At 39.9% G+C, this 21,572-nt stretch overlaps 1 protein-coding gene across 7 annotated transcripts in view; it reads right to left on the bottom strand.

Annotated features, from left to right (window-relative positions):
- Positions 1-491: 491 nt before the first annotated feature.
- The window catches only part of klhl2 (kelch-like family member 2), a 165,789-nt gene continuing 144,708 nt past the window's right edge, over positions 492-21,572 (bottom strand). For all 7 annotated transcript variants that reach the window (XM_063046326.1, XM_063046327.1, XM_063046330.1 and 4 more), the window contains 6 exons: positions 20,431-20,628; positions 19,318-19,419; positions 15,482-15,610; positions 5,599-5,739; positions 5,371-5,514; positions 492-1,592 (listed from right to left, as the gene is read on the bottom strand). In XM_063046326.1, coding sequence (XP_062902396.1) covers positions 1,564-1,592; positions 5,371-5,514; positions 5,599-5,739; positions 15,482-15,610; positions 19,318-19,419; positions 20,431-20,628 — 743 coding nt within the window. In that variant the 3' untranslated portion in view covers positions 492-1,563. The remainder of the gene's footprint in view (positions 1,593-5,370; positions 5,515-5,598; positions 5,740-15,481; positions 15,611-19,317; positions 19,420-20,430; positions 20,629-21,572) is intronic.

Here is a 21,572-nt window from a genome sequence, read left to right as displayed (position 1 = left end):
AAAGTTTATAAATAGTTTTCAGAAAATATTTACTAACTTTGTTTTATTTAAACGGTACTTTACTGACTTGTTGCGGGAGAGCTGGATTTACACATCTCAATCCCACGTCATCACGTGACGATTGGGGGTTTTTCTAAGTTTTTCCACATAGAGAGTGGTGAGTGGGTGGTGTGGTGGACGGCGATGGTAGAGGCGGAAACGATAGGTCTTTTAAGAGACTCTTAGGTCCGTACATGGAAAAATAGAGGGCTGTGCGGTAGGGTAATTCTAGACAGTTTCTACAGTAGGTTACATGGTCGGCACAACAGCGTGGGTCAAAGAGCCTGTAATGTGCTGTAGATTTCTATGTTCAATAGAACGTTACATCAATGGCTGTCAAGCTTGTATCAAATGCATCTCCTCTTTTTTAAAACAGGTATTAATCCTTATACCTTCAAAATTATTGACTTGATTTTCAGACCAAAAAGATAAAACTTTCAATCAAACACAATAGAAAGTTTTATTTAAACAATTGTAGTGTGATGCAGGAACAGTTTTCCTCCCCAAACAAATATATTCATCAGTGTTCATATTCCTTGTCATATTTATGCAGAATACGAATCAAAACTGGCAAGTGTTACACAAAATTAAACAGCAGCAAATTGTAAATATACTGCACATGGCAATACTACATGCAGTTCAGGGAAAATACACACAAATTTAATAATATAAACTTGCAACACTATTCTTCATGCCAAGAACCACTAAGTAAATCAAGAGTTACAGAAATGTAGAAATGCATTAAAATGTGGACATTATTTAATAAACAAAGAACAAATTATACATTCAAAATTTTCCTGCATTTACATTAATTGAAAGACGTACTTTAAAATTCAAAATGCATTCAAAAGTTTTGGTACAGTCTTTGTTTTTCTCCATATAATAACTTGGTGTTAAACTCTCATTACCTACAAATACTATGAACTCTCAACTGGTAGTTTCTCAGTACCAAATAAAAAATAAATTAAAATATTTAATCAAGTTTTGAAGTGCTGCACCAACAGCGTACATAGACAAAATTATGGTACTGGAGCACAAATGTATCTGTTACCACCTTGCATATCAGCTTCCATAGACAGGCATATGGAAGCAACTTATTTGCCGTAACACAATTGTAATCACTAACCTGCTTCCTTTTCACAAGCTTTGTGAGGCCACAACCTGTAGTATCCGTAACAATGTGTTTGTTTCTTTGACACAATGCTCAAATCCATCTTGCCTAGCAAAAATCAGTATTTCTATAGCAGCTTTTAAAATGTTAAATCCTATACATCAAGTCTCCATTCCAACACTACTCACTAATAGCTGTAATGTAGTCCCTTTTCATGTAGTGCTTCTATCAAGTGCAATCATCATAATCTTCTTTTCTTGCTGACAAGACATGGTTGTCTGTCCTTTTCCACATTGCTTTAAATGCTTGCTTCTAATGTAATCATTAGCAAAGAAGTGCTAAAAAGTTGAGCTACTTCATTAAGTACCATTTCAATGAAGAATCCAGCATTCACCATTTCCAGCACACTTTAGTCATAAAGGTTTGTCAATTACAGTAACACCTGAAAAGAAAGAAAAGGTTGGTTACGTATGGTGCCATTTATTGGAGGAAAGCAGAGGATTTCATAAATACATCATCCATATCCCTGAACCACAAGTGAGACTGCCTGGAAAAATCCATTCCTCCTTTGGGTAGTGTTGTATAGTGGGGAAAAATTGCAAGTAAATCTTTGTCTTGCAAATATGATGTGCTACTGGTCGCAAATATAAGAATAGTATGAACATGAGTGGTAAAATTTTGTTAAAAGTGAGTCTTGTAGGTGAGTGAAATTATCTATGTCAGTTCAGGAACCTGATTGTTGTAGGCTAACAACTGTTCCTGAACCTGGTGGTGTTGGATCTATGGTTCCTCTACCTTCTTCCCAGTGGCAGCAGTGAGAAGCAAGCACCGTCTGGACAGCAAGGGTTCTTGAAGATGGATGTTCCGTCCTTGTGGCAATGCTTTTTGTAAATGTGCTCAATGGTGGGGAGGGCTCTGCCTGTGATGGACAGGACTGTATCCACCACTTTCTGTAGACCAGACCGGATCTGGATAGGCTACAGTTGGTGTTCACACTGTGACAAGAATACACATAGATTAAGATGTTAGCTGTCCTGTGGAATCAGCAGTTGGTCTGCCACCTGTCTTCAGGAGAGAGAGAGATAAGGAAAACAATGGAGCAGCATTTGGAGATGTTAATGAAGGAAGGAGAGCTGTCAAGAGCGGCTCCCCCTTTGAACCCTGAACTGTTTGAAGTGATGGACAGGCGATACCCCCGCAGGGGGATAAAAAGGGACAGGTTCGTTAAGGCAGGACACACACGACACCCGAGGTAACGAGACCCTGGAAGCGGTGCGCCTCTCACAAGTCGGTGGGAAGCTTTTGGAAGGCTGATCACGGGATCAAGCCATAGACGCTCAGGGTGGAAAGGCACGATCGGCGGGAACCTGGTGTGTGTCCACCCTTGCCTGGGTGTCAGGTTCACCGCAGGGAAACAATTCGTATCTGGAAACGGAGGGGTCACAGTCGGTGACCTCAGATGACATCACAAAGGGCTCGCACGAAAGCTGACTGCGAAGGTCTGTGTGTGGAAGCCGTTTGAATACTCATTCGTTTTGCTCTCTCTCTCCTTCCCCCCACTGTCTGCGAAATGAAATGAACTAAAATTGAACTGAACTTTGCGTCACTTTGAAATTGGTCATTTACCCCTTAGACAACGATAGAGCTTGATTGATCCTGTTATCTTAATTCTGTGTACATGTATGTTTATCATTGCTGAACTGTTGCATTCATTATCCTTTTGATTACAGTACTGTGTTGCTTGTTTCTTTAATAAAACTTTCTTAGTTCTAGTAATCCAGACTCCAACTGAGTGATCCATTTCTGCTGGTTTGGCAATCCAGTTACGGGGTACGTAACAACACCTAGGAACTCGAAGCTCGAAGCTCTCAAACTCAAGACCGTTGATGTATTTAGCAAAATGTGCATTGTAGTACTGAGAAGACAGCCTGGCCTGGGTAATGGATTCAGTTTCACAGAGAGGAGTCAGCAGATCACAAGAAAATCAAACTACCCTCAATGAACTGTTTACACTTCTTGCTGCCTCAATAAAGCAGCCAGCATAATGAAAAATCAACCCACCCCAGACATTCCTCTTCTCCCTCTCCCACTGGGCAGAAGATGCAAAGGCCAGAAAGCACATACCACTAGGCTTAAGGACTGTTCTGATGCTCTGGGGACTGAATGGTTCCCTAATAAAATAAAATGGCTCTTGTCCTCACAATCTACTTTGCTATGACCTTGCACCTAATGATCAACCTGAACTGCATGTTCTCTCCATTTAACACTCTGTTCTGCATTCTGTTATTGTTGTACCTTGTACCACCTCACACTGTTGTGGTGAATTGAACTGTATGAACAGTAAACAAGACAAGTCTTGCACTGTACTTCGACACCTCAAGACAATAGAAAAACACCAAAGATGTTTCAGCAAAATTCTCTGGAAGGACACTCAATGTGCTCTCTTTAAAGTCTCTATCCCTGGCATTGCGGGCCCAGTTACAGACAACAGGCTGAGTTTTACAGCCACACCATTCACATTCCTGACTCCAGAGGCACCATCAGAGCTCTGTTAAACAGATCACCAGATGGACAGAAGACTCAGGTATATGCTCTTTCAAAATAAAAATCTATATTCCTACAGATTCTTGGGAATCCTGACCCATGACTATTCAAAGTAGAAATGGACTACTTGAGAAATACTGAGAAGTCTAAGAAAACAGTGTGTAATTGGTTGAAGGAGCAAATTATCCACTCAGCCCACCAGGCACTTCCTGCCCCATTTGTGGAACATTTTGCCCCTTCCAAAATTAGCCTTGTCAATCAGCTCAGAAATGACAAAACTGGAGTAGAATAAGATCTTTCTCAATCCCAAAGGACTGCCTTTTATGAGCTTATTCCTACTGCACAGAGTCATGGAATGGAAGTTGTAACAATATTATTCTGATTATTCTTCCCTTGTGTTTCTGTGAAGAATGGCTTTTGCTGGGGTAATTCTGTTTTGAAGGCAGTGTACCTTTGAGGGTTATATTATTTGACTGTTTTGTCCTTTGGAGTAACATTGCAGCTGAATTGATTTCTAGCTGCACTGGATCATAGCACAGAGCAAAACGTTTTGTTGACTTCTGTTGAATTTGTCAATACTCCCTTCCTAGATTTACATAATTTCTTTACATACTAGATTTATCCAAGTAATATTGAGCTTGATGCATCATTTCCATTACTTCCATTTTCCAAATCACTTAGACAATCTTGTTCTATATCCTTATATGTTCTGTATGCCATTCACCCTCATCTATGTGAAGGATGTGGGCTTGCTTCAAAGGATAAATTCTAATTACTTGAAAAAAATAGCTTGAATTTGAATAATTTCCTCAGATATTTGCCAATTTACCATAGGAAATGCCAGACATGAGAAATTCAATTAATAATTCATGGATTTCTTACATGGCACACAATTGCAATGTAAAATCAATTACTTTTCTGATTGACAATTCCTAGTTCTTTACTGAGAAAAGTAAAAAAGCTGTTTATCTTTCTACACTGGAAAAAATGTGATGCCACTGTTAATAGCTGTTGTACCACTGGAATTAAACATGCCTTACTAATTTGAGCCATATCAATGATGATGCAGTCCCTCCCTTTGCACTTATTTCTGAATCATTCCACAATAAGAAATTAAGTTAACAAGAAAACAAATTGAAAATTAGAATAGATAAACATGCACAAATTGTCCAATGAATTTCCAAATAACCACCATGGTAGTGTTTTATTACAACTGACTCCTGCAACAGGTTTTAGATAATGACTGTATTAATTACAGTATCACTCATTTAACAGCAGCAGCTGATTAAGTTGATCTATAATGATCTATATAGTCTTTGTGAAATCTGGTAATACTGCCCACATTTTTGTATCGAAAAATTGCAAGTCCAACAACAAAGATGAAATTTTGCATCTAAACTATTTAAGGCTTCCTGGAAATTTTCCAGATAATTCGTTAACAAGAAAAATAAGAAAGTAAACAATGAAAAAAATATTGATTTGCAAGACTAATTTTTTCCGATATTGTAGATTATAAAGATGAAATACTGCAATCAGTCTCTAGGACAAATGTACTGCATTTGAGCACAAGAGCATCAATTCATAGAAAGGAATCGCTAAGGAAATTTAAACTGCTGAGATGTGGAGAATATGGCTTTATAAATTAAGACAAGAAAACCAACAAATACGATTTTTACCCGCATAACTTCTTCCAGTGCTCATACATTGTGGTAGAAGTATCCATTTATCTAATGCAGGGTTGTAATATTCCACAGATGCAAGGTTACATGAACCATCATCTCCACCAGCTACATACAATAGACCATTTACAGCACAAACACCTGCAACAGAGAGAAAGAAATAGCTTAGATTACTCCTGCCCCTCATACACAATACCCTACAATCTTTCATTTAACCATTCCTACCTGCATTTCTTCTGCACACATTCATGTCGGCAACCTGCTTCCAGGTATTTGTAGAGACATCGTACATTTCCACACTTTTCCTCACCAGTGGGCCATCGTGACCTCCAACAGCATAGAGTAAACCATTTAAAACTCCCACACCTGCAGAAAACCAGAGAAGATCCAATACCTTTGAATTCCTTAAAATATTGTTTCCATTAGCCAAGTACTACATTTTAACACCTAAAACAACTGCCGCGAATCAAGCTTTCTAGACAACTTAAAGGATCAGGGAAGAATGTAAACGATGGGAATCAAGAATACTCCTGAGAATCCTTCTGCCACCATTACCGCATTTAAAGCTGGTTTTCAACACAAATGACAAAATGCATATTTGGTCACAGTAATAAATTTGGCATCCTTTTTCTGAATAACATTCTTTAAACATTACAAATATGCAAGACAATCACACTATAGAAAACAACATTCAATCAGCTTGAAAAGCTAAAAACAACCAGAGATACTGGAAATCTGAAATAAAAGCAGTAACTCAGCAGGTCAAGCCAAGCAGCACTTGTGTAGAGGAAAAAAATCTAAATTTTAAAGACCTTTCATCAAAGATGGAAAAGTTAAACTAAAGTCACAGAGAAGGGGAGGATCAAGAAATCACAGCAAATATCCGTAACAGGTGACAGAAGTGCCACTGCTGTGTCCTAAAAGAGCAGTTTGAGTACTTGTTAACCTAGGTCTGGAGGTAATGTAAAGTAGATCAACGGGAAGAAGAGAGAAGTTAATAAAAATAAAAGCACTGGAACCACAAAATACAGAACACAGCAACTGCAAGAAATCGGAAACAAAAGAGAATACCAGAAATATTCTGCTGATCAAATAGCATTTATGAAGAGATAAAACCTTAGTTAATATTAAAGGTAAAATAATGTCTCAAACTTACACTGTTTTGTTGGACTTATCCAGGGGCACAATTTCCAGGTGATTAAAAGATATGTATGTGGTGCACAAAATGTAACCTCTATATTGGAGAGACCAAACTCGGATCAGGCAAAACTATAACTGAAAAACTGGGGACATTTATGACTTCAGCTACAATCTGGTCACATTTCTATGAGGAAGAACAGTAGGAAAAATAAAGCCAGAACTTTTTGCATGTCCTATAAGTGAGTAAAACAGAGTCTAACAAAATTGCAGGTATCAACTGTCAGAAAGTTCAGAGAAATAAAAAAAATAAATAAAAAGATCAATGAAAGAACTTTAAAAAAGTGCACAGTAAAGAGAAAAGGGAATCCCAAAATAATCTATAGGTAGGCAAATGGGAAATAAATTGCAAAGAGACAATCAAAGACCAAAAATGAAATCTACTGATAGAGGTAGAAACATGGCTTTACAAAGGTAGATGGTTGCTAGAGTCTAAGCAAAGAAAAATGGATTTGGATCACTGGATGGGTTAAGTATTGATAGGCATTAGAAAAGTTAGGGGCACATCAGAAAATCATCTAATCTACATGCGATAAATCCGAGGTCACTGAGGGAAAGTTGTTAGGGCCTTGGCCATAATCTTTCAAACATATGCATATTCAGGGGTAATGGCTGAGGACTGAAATTTTGCAAATATTACAATTATATAATAATTATAATAAAAGTGGATGCTGGTGTAACCCCTCCAACCACATACCTGTATTACCAATTTGTCAATGGGAGTGTTCAAACAATAACACCAAACAAAGATTTGACTTCCCCGATACTTTTGGGTATGTCTTACAGATTTTGGGCTGCTGATCATGAAATTTCCCTATCAACGACAATTTTTAGAAATTGCCGATCTTTGTTATTTCAATTCATAATTCAAGTCATTTAAAGTGTTGCCACACTGCAAGTTGAAGTTTTCTATCTTGTCCAGACATGCCTGGGCATGCTTAGGCAGGGCAGATGCTGCACAACAGGACAGGTTTTAGGAAGGCTATAAAAGCATCATGCACACCATTCCATGCATTGCATTTACACATATATCGGTTTGCAATCATGTTGATGTACAAACGTGTACATGCTCTACACACATAGTATACTATGTGTACTCATAATAAAGTAATTGTATTTTCAGGAGTATTTGTGAAACAAAAATGTCTCACTAATGATGCAAGAGCCACAATACTTTGTTACATTTACGTCAAGTGTATGCTTAAATCTCCAAGACGGAGCATGACTCATCTGAGTAAGAAAGCTTGTGAGCTCTACTTTTGGTGTAAAATTGGTGACTAAGACAAAGTCAGGGTTCCTCACATTTGTTGTGCAACTTGCACTGCCAATCGTAAAGATGGCTCGGAAGAACTCGGAAGTCAATGCTGTACACTGCCTGATGATATGGTGAGAGCAAACTGATCATGTGACAAACTGCTTTTCTCTGTCTGACCAATGTGTCTGATTTCTCTGCTTAAAAATAAGAAATCACCTAAATATCCCAGTCTCCCTTCAGCCATGAGATCTGTGCCATATGACGACAGTCTTCCAGTACTGAGGCCACCAGAGACGTGGAGTCCAGAGGAGGCAGACAAAGATCCCATGATGCACGAGCCAGGAATGGAAAACAAAACTGATACAGATTTTGAACTTTTTACATCAAGTGAGCCTCATCTGATAACTCAATCTGAGTTAAATTACCTGTACAGAGACTTAGGCTTGTCAAAGGCAAAAGCAGAATTATGGAAGTTACCCTAACTAGAGAGAAGCTGAAAGGTCTGAAAGTAGATGAGTCACCTGGACCAGATGCTGTACACTCCAGAGTTCTGAAAGAGGTAGTTGAAGAGATTGTGGAGCATTAGTAACGATCTTTCAAGAATCACTAGTTTCTGGAATGGTTCCGGAGACTGGAAATGTCAAATGTGCAAATGTCACTGCACTCTTCAAGAGGGGAGAAAGGCACAAGAAAGGAAACTATAGGCCAGTTAATCTGACCTCAGTGGTTGGCAAGATATTGGAGTCGATTATTAAGGATGAGGTCTCAGGGTACTTGGAGGCACATCAAAAAATAGGCCGTAGTCAGCAGGTTTCCTCAAGGGAAAATCTTGTCTGACAAATGTGTTGGAATTCTTTGGAGAAATAACAAGCAGGATAGACAAAGGAAAATGGATTGATGTTGTGTACTTGGATTTTCAGAAGGCCTTTGACAAATTGCCACATGAGGCTGCTGAACAAGAGCCTGTGGTATTGTTCCAGCATGGATAAAGCAGTGGCTGATTGGCAGGAGGCAAAGAGTGGGAATGAAGAGAGCCTATTCTGGCTGGCTGACAGTGACTAGTTCCACATGGGTCTGTGTAGGGACAGATTCTTTTTACATTATATGTCAATGATTTGGATGATTGAATCGATGGCTTTGTTGCAAAGTTTGCACACGATATGAAGATAGGTGGAGGGGCAGGTAGGAAGTAGAGAGATTAATGAAGGACTTACATTAGAGTAAGGGCAAAGAAATAGAAACATAGAAAACCTGCAGCACAATACAGGCCCTTCGGCCCACAATGCTGTGCTGAACATGTACTTACTTTAGAAATTACCGAGTTACCCATAGCCCTCTATTTTTTTAAGCTCCATGTACCTATCCAGGAGTCTATTAAAAGACCCTATCATATCTGCCTCCATCACCGTCACCGGCAGCCCATTCCACGCACTCACCACACTCTCAGTAGAAAACGTACCCTGACATCACCTCTGTACCTACTTCCAAGCACCTTAAAACTGTGCCCTCTCATGTTAACTATTTCAGCCCTGGGAAAAAGTCTCTGACTATCCACACGATCAATGCCTCTCATCATCTTATACACCTCTATCAGGTCACCTCTCATCCTCCGTCGCTCCAAAGAAAAAAGGCCACGTTCACACAACCCATTCTCATAAAGCATGCTCCCCAATCCAGGCAACATCCTTGTAAATTTTCTCTGCACCTTTTCTATAGTTTCCACATCCTTCCTGTAGTGAGGTGGCCAGAATTGAGCACAGTACTCCAAGTGGGGCCTGACCAGGGTCCTATACAGCTGTAACATTACCTCCCGGCTCTTAAACTCAATCCAATGGTTGATGAAGGCCAATGTACTGTATGCCTTCTTAACCACAGAGTCAACCTGCGTAGCAGCTTTGAGTGTCCTATGGACTCGGACCTCAAGATCCCTCTGATCCTCCACACTGCCGAGAGTCTTACCATTAATACTATATTCTGCCATCATATTTGACCTACCAAAATGAACCACCTCACATTTATCTGGGTTGAACTCCATATGCTACTTCTAAGCCCAGTTTTGCATCCTATCCATGTCCCACTGTAACCTCTGACAGCCCTCCACACTATCCACAACACCTCCAACCTTTGTGCCATCAGCAAATTTACTAACCCATCCCTCCACTTCCTCATCCAGGTCATTTATAAAAATCACAAAAAGAAGGGGTCCTGGAACAGATCCCTGGGGCACACCACTGGTGATCGACCTCCATGCAGAATATGACCTGTCTACAACCACTCTTTGCCTTCTGTGGGCAAGCCAGTTCTGGATCCACAAATCAATTTCCCCTTGGAGCTCATGCCTCCTTACTTTCTCAAAAAGCCTTGCATAGGGTACCTTATCAAACGTTTTGCTGAAATCCTTATACACTACATCTACTGCTCTACCTTCATCAATGTGTTTAGTCACATCCTCAGAAAATTTAATCAAGCTCATAAGGGACGACCTGCCTTTGACAAAGCCATGCTAACTATTCCTAATCATATTATGTCTCTCCAAATGTTCATAGATCCTGCCTCTCAAGATCTTTTCCATCAACTTAACAACCACCGATGTAAGACTCACTGGTCTATAATTTCCTGTGCTATCTCTACTCCCCTTCTTGAATAAGGGAACAACATCTGCAACCCTCCAATCCTCCAGAACCTCTCCAGTCCCCAATGATGATGCAAAGATCATTGCCAGAGGCTCAGTAATTTCCTCCCTCACCTCCCACAGTAGCCTGGGGTACAGCTCATCTGGTCCCAGAGACTTACCCAACTTGATGCTTTCCAAAAGCTCCAGCACATCCTCTTTCTTAATATCTATATGCTCAAGCATTTCAATCCACTGTAAGTCATCCCTACAATCGCCAAGATCCTTTTCCGTAGTGAATACTGAAGCAAAGAATTCATTAAGTATCTCTGCTATCCCCTTCAGTTCCATACACATTTTCCACTGTCACTCTTGATTGGTCCTATTCTCTCATGTCTTATCCTCTTGTTTCACATACTTGTAGAATGCCTAGGGAATTTGCTTAATCCTGCTTGCCAAGGCCTTCTCATGGCCCCTTCTGGCTTTCCTAATTTCATTGTTATGCTCCTTCCTGCTAGCCTTATAATCTTCAAGATCTCTATCATTACCTTTTTCTTTTGAACTTTTCGTAATCTTTTCTTTTCTTCTTGACTAGATTTTCAACAGCATTTGTACACCACAGTTCCTGTACCCTACCATCCTTTCCCTGTCTTATTGGAACATACCTGTGCAGAATGCCATGCAAATATCCCCTGAACATTTACCATATTTCTGCCGTACATTTGCCTGAGACGTTCCCAATTTACGTTTCCAAGCTCCTACCTGATAGCCTCATAATTCCCCTTACTTCAATTAAAAGCTTTCCTAACTTGTCTGTTCCTATCCCTCTCCAATGTTATGGTAAAGGAGATAGAATTGTGATCACTATCTCAAAATGCTCTCCCACTGAGAGACCTGACACCTGACCAGGTTCATTTCCCAATATCAGATCAAGTGCAGCCTCTCCTCTTGTAGGCTTATCTACATATTGTGTCATGAAACCTTCCTGAACACACCTAACAAACTCCAGCCCATCTAATCCCCTCACTCTAGGGAGATGCCAATCAATATTTGGGAAATTAAAATCTCCCACCACAACAACCCTGTTATTATTACACCTTTTCAGGATCTGTCCCCCTATCAGCTCCTCGATGTCCCTGTTACTGTTGGGTGGTCTATAAACAACACCCAGTAGAGTTATTGACCCCCTTCCTGTTCCTAACTTCCACACACAGAGACTCCGTAGACAATCCCTCCATAACTTCCTCCTTTTCTGCAGCTGTGACACTATCTCTGATCAACAGTGCCACGCCCCAGCTCTTTTGCCTCTCTCCCTGTCCTTTCTGAAACATCTATAGCTGGCAATCTAACCATTCCTGCCCCCGAACCATCCAAGTCTCTGTAATGGCCACAATATCATAGCTCCAAGTACTGATCCACACTCTAAGCTCATCCACTTTGCTCATGATGCTTCTTACATTAAAACAGACACACCTCAAACCATCCCTTCTCTATCACCTGCCTATCCTCCCTCCTGCACTGTCTCCAAGCTTTCTCTATTTGTGAGCCAACAGCCCCTTCCTCTGTCTCTTCAATTCAGTTCCCACCCCCCAGCAATTCTAGTTTAAACTCTCCCCAATAGCCTTAGCAAACCTCCCTGCCAGGATAATGGTCCCCCTCAGATTCAAGTGCAACCCGTCCTTTTTGTACAGGTCACAAAAGAGATCCCAATGATCCAGAAGTCTGAATCCCTGTCCCCTGCTCCAATCCCTCAGCCACGCATTTATCCTCCACTTCACTCTATTCCTATACTCACTGTCATGTGGCACAGGAAGTAATCAAGAGATCACTACATTTGAGGTCCTGCTTCCCAACTTCCTTCCCAGCTCCCTGTAGTCTTTTTTCAGGATCTTCTCCCTTTTCCTACCTATGTCATTGGCTCCAATGGCAGATGGAATACAGTGTCAGGAAATGTATGGTCATGCACTTTGGTAGAAGAAATCAAAGGGTTGACTATTTTCTAAATGAAGAGAAAATACAAAAAAAACTAAGGTGCAAAGGGATTTGGAGTCCTTGTGCAGGATTCCCTAAAGGTTAATTTGCAGGTTGAGTCTGTGGTGAGGAAGGCAAATACAATGTTAGCATTCATTTCACAAGAACTAGAATATAAAGGCAAAGATGGACTGCTGAAACTTTACAAATCTCTGGTGAGTATTGTGAGCAATTTTGGGCCCCTTATCTTTGAAAGGATGTGCTGAAACTGGGGAGAGTTCAAAGGAGGTTCACGAAAATGATTCCAGGATTGAATGGCTTGTCATATGAAGAGCGTTTGATGGCTCTGGGCCTGTATTCACTGGAAGGCAGAAGAATGAGGGGTGACCTCAGTGAAACCTATCAAATGGTGAAAGGCATTTATAGAGTGGATGTGAAGAGGATGTTTCCTATGGTGAGAGACTCTAAGACCAGAAGACACAGCCTCAGAATAGAGGGGCATCTTTTAGAACCGAGATGAGGAGGAATTTCTTTAGCCAGAGAGTGGTGAATCTGTGGAATTCTTTACCACAGGCAGCTGTGGAGGACAAATCTTTTATGTATATTTAAGGCAGATTCTTGATTGGTCAGGGCATGAAGGGGTGGAGAAGGCAGGAGATTGGGGCTGAGAGGAAAATTAGATCAGCTAGGATGAAATGGTGGAGCAGACTCGATGGGCCAAATGGCCTTATTCTGCTCTTATCTTATGGTCTTGTGGCTTCAAGACTGCAAGGATGGAATCTGCTGTCATCAGGCACAAAAATATCCTTGAAGGATTTTGATATTTCAGGTGTTTTCCAGAATAACTGATGCCAAGATTAGAGGCAGCATCTTTGTTGGTCTACAGAGCCAACAGGTCATCAATGACAGCCAATTCACAGAACTTCTAGTGGGACTGGAGAATATCGCATGGAAGGCATTCAAGGATGTAGTTGAAAATTTTCTTGGCAACTACAGAGCATCAAGCTATGTGCAGCTGGTTGACAACATGCTTGAAGCATACAAAACCATGAAATGCAACGCGTCACTAAAGATTCATTTTCTGCATTCCCATTTAGTCTTCTTCCTGCAAATCTTGGCACTGTCAGTGATGAGCATGGTGAAAGGTTTCACCAGGACATTTCATTCATGGAGAAATGGCTTCAGGGCAGCTGGAATCCATCAATGTTGGACACTTAAGTAAGAAGCCTCAGGGACAGAGTACAAATGAAAATCATCAATAAAACATTTTTAGCTTAGTTGAACTATTGCAAAGCTTCAACGCTGTTAAGCATTTAAAGAAATTATATTCAATTGAAGTTAATTTCTTGTTTCTCCAAATTCCTAAGTGATACAAGCAGTCTGAAATTATATTTGTGTTCAGCTTCAAGCACTCTATCATAAACAAACAAAAATTTGAGGCAGCAACAATTTTTTTAAAAAACTTGTTGTCCAGTGAAATTAATTTACGTTCAAACGTAGACTGATTTGTAGAAGTCAGGATGTCAAAGGCATATTGTGTCAAAATAAATTGGACTTCTGATGAAGCAACAGAGATTGATGTGGGAAAAGCAATATTAATGATATACATGGACTTCCGAATGGCATTAATGAAGTGTCCCATGATATATCATCAAGATAAGAGCTCATGGAATAAAAAGGGTTTAGGAGCTTCAATAAAATTTGTTACGAGGAAACAACAGAAATGGAAGGGTTTTCCTAGACTAATGGAAGCATACAGTGAGGTTCTTTCTGTGTCCATTGGAATGATACATTGTTATGCTCCATCTTGTCCACTAACAGTAAACAGCACAGTTGACAAAGAAATAATGGTAACTCCCACAGAATGTTGACTTAGTTGGTCTGTGCCAAATCATTTGTTACCCACACCTGCGCCCAAACTTCTTACGTCTGTAGCTTTTGCAGTTTCAAATGGGAACATTTTATTTTTCCTTATCTATGAATGACATAGACTTGCCTGTACAGCCTGTAATTTCTGAAACTGGAGCAAATGCAAAACCTCAGGTGTTGATTATCTGAGGAGGGGGATGAAATTAAAAGACTTCAATGGCAAGCTGGTGGAATGGGAAATAGCTGATAGATTTAATTTAACACAAAGAAATGCCAAACGCTATACTTGAAAGGAAGGACAACTTGCAATATAACTAAAAGGCATATATGTAAAAGGAGTACAAGAACACAGAGGCTTTTGTTATGTGTTTAATTCACTGGAAGTGGCAAGGCAGCTTAAGAAAGTGGCTAAAAGAACAAAGACCTTTGTCTTTATAAATAAACTGCAACAACATGCAAGTGAAGGAATCTTTGTAAAAGCAATACACATAAAACCTTTGGAAGAACTCAGCAGGGTCTTGCAGCTTCCATAAAGGGGAATAACCAGTTGACATTCTGGGTCAATGCCTTTCAGAAAGGATACTTTAAAAAACACTAGTTTGGTCATAACAGCATTATTGTGTCTAGTTCTGGACTCCAGACTAGAGAAATGTACAAGATTTTTGAGTGCGCCAAAGTATTTTCTCTAAATTATTTCAGGGATGAGGGAAAACAGATAATTTGGAATTGTTCCCCTTGAAGGGGGAGACTGCATGGGGTGTGATTAAGATCTTTAAAATTATGAAGGTATAAACAGCAGGAAAAATATTGGTTTCCTTTAGCAGAAGGATCAAGAACCAAGTTACAAACAATGAGTGACTGGCAAAAATAATAAGTGACACAAGGAAAAACTTCTATCTGCAGCAAGCAGATATACTCTGGAACGTGCTGCCGGGGAATGCACCAGATTCAACTTTAATATTCAAAGGTGTCTGAAAAACCAGAGATATTATAAACATGTTTCTATGTTGTTGTACTACAGGAACTAAATATCAATAAATGGATATATTTCTGCTTTTAATGGGCTCAGAATAAAAGAGAACACTAGTTTTTCACCCCATTGTCTGTGCAAGCTCTCCAAAGCATTGTTCTTCACCCATAGACCCGCATTTCATCCTCCTTAAAATATCAAAAACTAAGTACTTTTGTATTTTCCAGTTTCCCACCTGCTCCACTGCGACGTGTGCTCATTTCTGCAATATAAGCCCATTCATTTTTGGCGGAGTTGTAGGCCTCCACAGAGCTAAGACATTGTCGTGATGCTCCATCATAGCCACCGACTGCATACAGCACACCTAACAACAAATTTCAGTGACTTGATTAAAGGACTACATTTCCACTTTCTTGTTTTAAATAAATCCATGAAACAGGCATGAAATACTATGACTGAAGAATATTCTTATATTTTGTATAATATTAATTCTCATAGATCAGATATAGAACTGGATAGTGCAGCATTTAGCACTGCCTCTCACCACCTCCCTTTCTCCCAAGGCTATACTTAACAAAAGTCTCAGCTTTGTATCCATCCTCTGAGTGCAATTTGGCATTAGATCGTGGATCTCGAAGTCCTCAATTCCGAGTTTTTTGACAGCTTCCTGATGTAAAAGGCTTTTGGATGGTTTGATATATTGTAATGAAGTCAAGCAAAATTTTTCAAATAAATTTAAATGATATAAAATATAAAAAAAAAGGGAAAAAAATACTTGAAAATACCTTCAAGTACTGGAAATTAATTAAAAATGCAGCAAAATAAAATAAATATATTAACGTACCTTTTCAATCAAGAATATCTCCCATACAGGACTGGATTCAAAGCAAATCCAAGAGTCCAGGATTTGTGCTAAGCCCAGCAGCCCAACAGGAAGGCAGATGTTCAAGCATCTGATATCCAACTAACTCATCTTTGCCTCCTCATTGGAATTCACAGCCTTGAAAGTAATTGATAAACTGTCCCAATCCAGAATGACCAGTGTTAAGATGATTATCATTCAATCCACATTGTCCAAAGTGATTAAAACACCTTCTGATGTTCTATCCATGACATTTTGTCAAATGTGTTTATGCACAGGCTACCAGATCGGGATGGGGCTAAAAAATGCTCAGGCTGAGTCAGTGGGTGTCAGTTATTGCAGTAATTACTGCACAGGGCTCCAATATTCAATTTCTATCCATGTTTTTAATCTCCCCCTAGCTCTTGAGATCTTTTGTGTCATCCAAAACTGCTCTCTTGCATTTCACTAATGCCTTGAGATCTGGAATTCCACCACAACCTCTGGTCTCTGAAACTATTAAGTTTTTTATCAAAACGCCTGAGGCAAAGTTTTGGTCATCTCCCCTGAATGTCTCTGTTTACAGACCAGCACCATACTTTGCTGTACTTAGCTCCTGTGAAACACGTTAGGAAACTTCACCATGTTAAAGGCGTGATTTAAAACTGCTAAGGTGTAGTTGTTGTTGAAGTCCTGACATGTAGAAATCTACTGATCACTTGATGTGGGTCTGCTGAAATGCTTCCATTCAATAGCTTACGTAGCCATCAGCCGAGTGATTAACAGATCAAAAACTATAACTGTACAACAAGTTTCATAGGGAAGAAGGGAGAGGAAAACAAAATCTCTACATCCAATTCTGATCTTCCATTTAATTAAATTGTCTTTTGTTGATCATGAACAAGACAGTTGAAGCAGATACCCAAAAGGAAAATAAAGATACTTGGAGCATCATTTCAACCAAGGCGGCAAGTACTTCACAAATTTATTCAATACTGTTAACTGGGAGGCTGCAAGCCTTTCTCTTTCTTTGAAGAATACATTCTTTGAAGAAACCAAATCAGGCATAAATATGTTTTTTTAATATATAGCTTGTCACCCATTTCAGCAGAGCCAGTACCTTCTAGAATAACATCAGTGCCACCAATCATAGAATAACATTCATGATAAATACCTGCGATGCATCTCATTAAACAGGTAAGTGAATTAAACAACACTTCCGTGATTCACAATCAGAATTATTATCACTGATATACAGTACTGTGTAAAGGTTTTAGTGAACATTATTTACATGTGCCCAAGACTTTTACACGGTACTGAATTTGCAACATGGAGTGGAAAGCAAGTTCATAAACCTGACAGGAGCAAACGATGTTAGGAATGGTGAGGTGGAGTTCCACGAGGGGTGTGGGACAGGTGAGGTGGAGTGAACATGAGGGACGTGGGACAGGTGAGGTGGAGTGAACATGAGGGATGTGGGACAGGTGAAGTGGAGTGAACATGAGGGACGTGGGACAGGTGAGGTGGAGTGAACATGAGGGATGTGGGACAGGTGAAGTGGAGTGAACATGAGGGACGTGGGACAGGTGAGGTGGATGAACATGAGGAATGTGGGACAGGTGAGGTGGAGTTCCACGTGAGGGACGTGGGACAGGTGAGGTGGAGTGAACATGAGGGATGTGGGACAGGTGAGGTGGAGTGAACATGAAGGATGTGGGACAGGTGAGGTGGAGTGAACATGAGGGACGTGGGACAGGTGGCAGCAAAGGAATGCTGGGGTGGGAGGGCGCAGACACACCCAGCCCTGAGACACCAGGCAAGGTCACTTGATTCTAAACAATTGGTTTATTGATCATTACAGAATGTCTCTCTGGTACCTTTCACTCCCTTCCCTCCGCCCAATCATGATTCCCCTCTCCCTGCCTCCTTCCCCCTCTCAGTCCATAATAGAGACTGATATAAGAATCAGGTTTATCATCACTCACACAATTCATGACATTTGTCTTATTGTGGCAGCAGTACAACGCAAGGCAAAATCTACTACAAGTTACAAAAACAGATAAATAGTGACAAATAATGACTTTGTATTCATGGACTGTTCAGAAACCTGATGGCAGAAGGGGGAAAAAAAACGTTCCTAAAACTGTGGTGAGTGTGGGTCTTCATGGCCCTCCAACTCCACCCCAATGGTTGTAATGTGAAAAGGGGGATATCCTTAGATGGTGAGGGACGCCACCCTCCTGAGGCACTGCCTCTTGAAGATGCCCTCAAAGGAGTGTTGTGCTCATCACCCCCTCATCTTACAATCCTGTGCAGAGGATGGGAGGCTCAGTTACAACCTCCCTACCACCGTGGACATTTTCAAGAGGTGCTGCATCAAGAAGGCAGCATCCATCATTAAGGACCCTCACCACTCCGGACATGCCCACTTCGCCCTCCTACCATCGAGGAGGAGATACAGGAGCCCAAAGACCCACACTCAACTTTCTAAGAGCAGCTTCATTCGGAAAATCCTCATTATTTGTCTTTTGCTCTATTTATTTTTGTTGCAATTATTAAGCGTTTGCAATTTAGTGTCGGAGCAAATGCCTGAGATTAAATGTTGATAAGCACCAGAAGGACACCCAGCTGGTATCAGTTTCCACACACAAAACGCTGGAGAAACTCAGCAGGCCAGACAACATCTATGGAAGGGTAAACATTCGATGTTTCAGGCCCAGGACCTTCTACAGGTCTTCTGATGAGTTCATCCAGCATTTTGTGTGTGTGTTGCTTTGGATTTCCAGCATCTGCAGATTTTCTCTTGTTTATGGTACCAGCTTTAGTACTTTTTAAGAAAACTGACAGCCTGGCATCCATAATCCATAATCTCTGGGGAAAAAAATCAATGTATTGGGTCCCCGAGCAAGAACCATCAATTCACTAATAAATGAAAATATTTTTAAAAGTGCAGATGGCTGAAATCTGAAATAAAGGTTGCAAGTTCTCCCTGTTCCAGTTCAATGTATTGTGATTTGACCTGTACAAACAGCATGCAAGACAAGCTTTTCACTTTACCTTAGTATGTGTGACAGTAATAAACCAATTCCAATAACCTCCAGTGAATCCACCACCTTGCTTTTTCATTCCATCAACTCACTGTCCTGTATTATTCATCATTGTGCATTAAATGTCAAAATATTAAAGGACATGTACAATTTATTGCACAAGACAGGATCGGCAGTACTTACCTCCTACAACTCCTACACCAACACTGCTTCTTCTGGTGTTCATCGGAGCTACGTGGGACCACTCATTTGCTTTAGCATTGTACACCTCCACAGATGATAAACCTGCAAAATGTAGCAACGTTAAAGACTGCGAAGATAGGCATTCAGGTTACCGATTTCGGAAGGCATTGTTCAAATATAATTAATACAAAATATTAATCAGCATAGCCATTCTACATCTCAATAGCCAGCCCAGATGCCCATGGTACTGGACAAGCAATATAAAACTTATGAGTTCATGATAATTACATGGAAAAGTGTGGAATGGAATTCAATAAGTCATCTATACAATTAGGAGGGAAACAAAAATAAAGAAATTTAGACTGCCATCAAATCTGAGCTGTGCCTTTAATATTGCAGACACGAGGAAATCTGCAGATGCTGGAAATTCAAGCAACACACACAAAATGCTAGTGGAATGCAGCAGGCCAGGCAGCATTATAGGAAGAGGTACGGTCAATGTTTCGGACCAAGACCCTTTGTCAGGACTAAGGGTCTCGGCCCGAAACGTCGACTGTACCTCTTCCTACAGATGCTACCTGGCCTGCTGCATTCCACCTGCATTTTGTGTGTGTTGCTAGGCCTTTAATATGATATTTTAATTCCTATCCGAATGCTCAACTTACACTCATTTTCCATTAAAAATAATCCCCCTTTGCACTCATTTCTTTTATGGATATGAATAAGCATTGTCTTGCAAATCTTGGGCCAGGTAACTTGTGACTGTTCCAAAAAAAAATCTGCAAGCTGTATTAGAATACTGAATTGTGTTTTCATTGGTCATTCACACTCATACCCTTTTTATGGATAGTTAGCAGAAGCTTGAGAAGGTTCACCAAGATCCACTATTTTTTCACCTCCATCAACCTAGAATGTGCCTCAATTTGGGCAGATGATGTTAAGTAGAGGCTTATAGTTAAATATTCCAGACAAAAATGACCATAGCTCGCAATCTCTTTGTTTACTAAAAGAACAGGAGATTGACAGGCTACAAAGATTGAAAACATATCCATGCATGAATACACTGTACTTTGCACAGCAACATGGAAGACTAGTGTCACAATTTTGACATACCTGTACTCCCATCAAACCCTCCAACTGCATACAGCATTCCATTCAGCACTGCGGCTCCCAGAGTACTGCGTCTGTCCTGCATGTTAGCATTGTTGAACCACTGGTCTTTGACTGGGTCATATGAATCAACTGTTCTCACTCTTAATGAGCCATTGAAACCTCCAACAGCATACACCAGCCCACCCATACACATCACACCTGCAAATAAGGATGAAGATGCAATTTAAGCCATTGATCACAGTGTCACCAAAATAAAACTGCAGCTCTTTAATTCCATAGTTGTACATGAATGGCTGTTTGAAAAACTTTATCTTCCATACTGTACATTTTACTTAATTGTTCTTCGTACAGATACTGTACAAACAACACTGGCATTGATGAGCAAACCTTGTGTTATATTGTGACACATGGATGTTATGTGGTGCAAAGGGCTTGTTTCTGCACTCTCTCTCCCTAAGCCTCTCTATGTAGTTTCAGATGATCAATCTGGGGAGACTGAAAATGTTAAATAACTTTGATGTTATTTCATTTTGTAAACCTGTGTTAACAGAATATAAAATAACATACATTTTGGCTTCCTATTTCAGTAGTTAATAACAGAGTATGTTTATTAAATAACTAAATTTTGTGTTGAATATTTAAATGGCTTTGATGAGAACAGGAAGCTTGATTATCACAAAATCAAAGGACAGTGCATTAAAAGGAATATTGCAGGATAGATCTTACTGTCTCCAGTTTTAATCTTGCAATCATTTCTTTCAATATTATAAGCTATACTAAGAAATCACTCATTGCATTAGCTATTGACTATGTCACATACTCAAAAAAATCTGAAAAAATAATGTTACCAGCAAAACATCAGCTTTTACATTTTAGCAGTGATGTATAACTTATGCAATATTTAAATCGCTCAGGTTATTTTAAAGTTGAGATATCGTCCAAATTGCAAATCATCCAAAATTGCTTGACTATTTGTTCCACTTCACCCTTATACAGTTCACCCAACTTCAAATAGCTTCAAATCCTTGAGGCAAAATTCAACGGTAATTAAATTAAATTTGATAAAAGAAAGTTATGGCTCACAAAGAAAAACTAAATCCTGCTAAGGATGAATTATGAAATTTATAAAATTTGATCTTTTT

The sequence above is a fragment of the Mobula hypostoma genome, chromosome 4 (assembly GCF_963921235.1).
Source record: "Mobula hypostoma chromosome 4, sMobHyp1.1, whole genome shotgun sequence".
Taxonomy (NCBI): domain Eukaryota; kingdom Metazoa; phylum Chordata; class Chondrichthyes; order Myliobatiformes; family Myliobatidae; genus Mobula; species Mobula hypostoma.
Note: the sequence above shows the minus strand (reverse complement) of the source record. Positions and strands in the feature narration are given on the sequence as shown.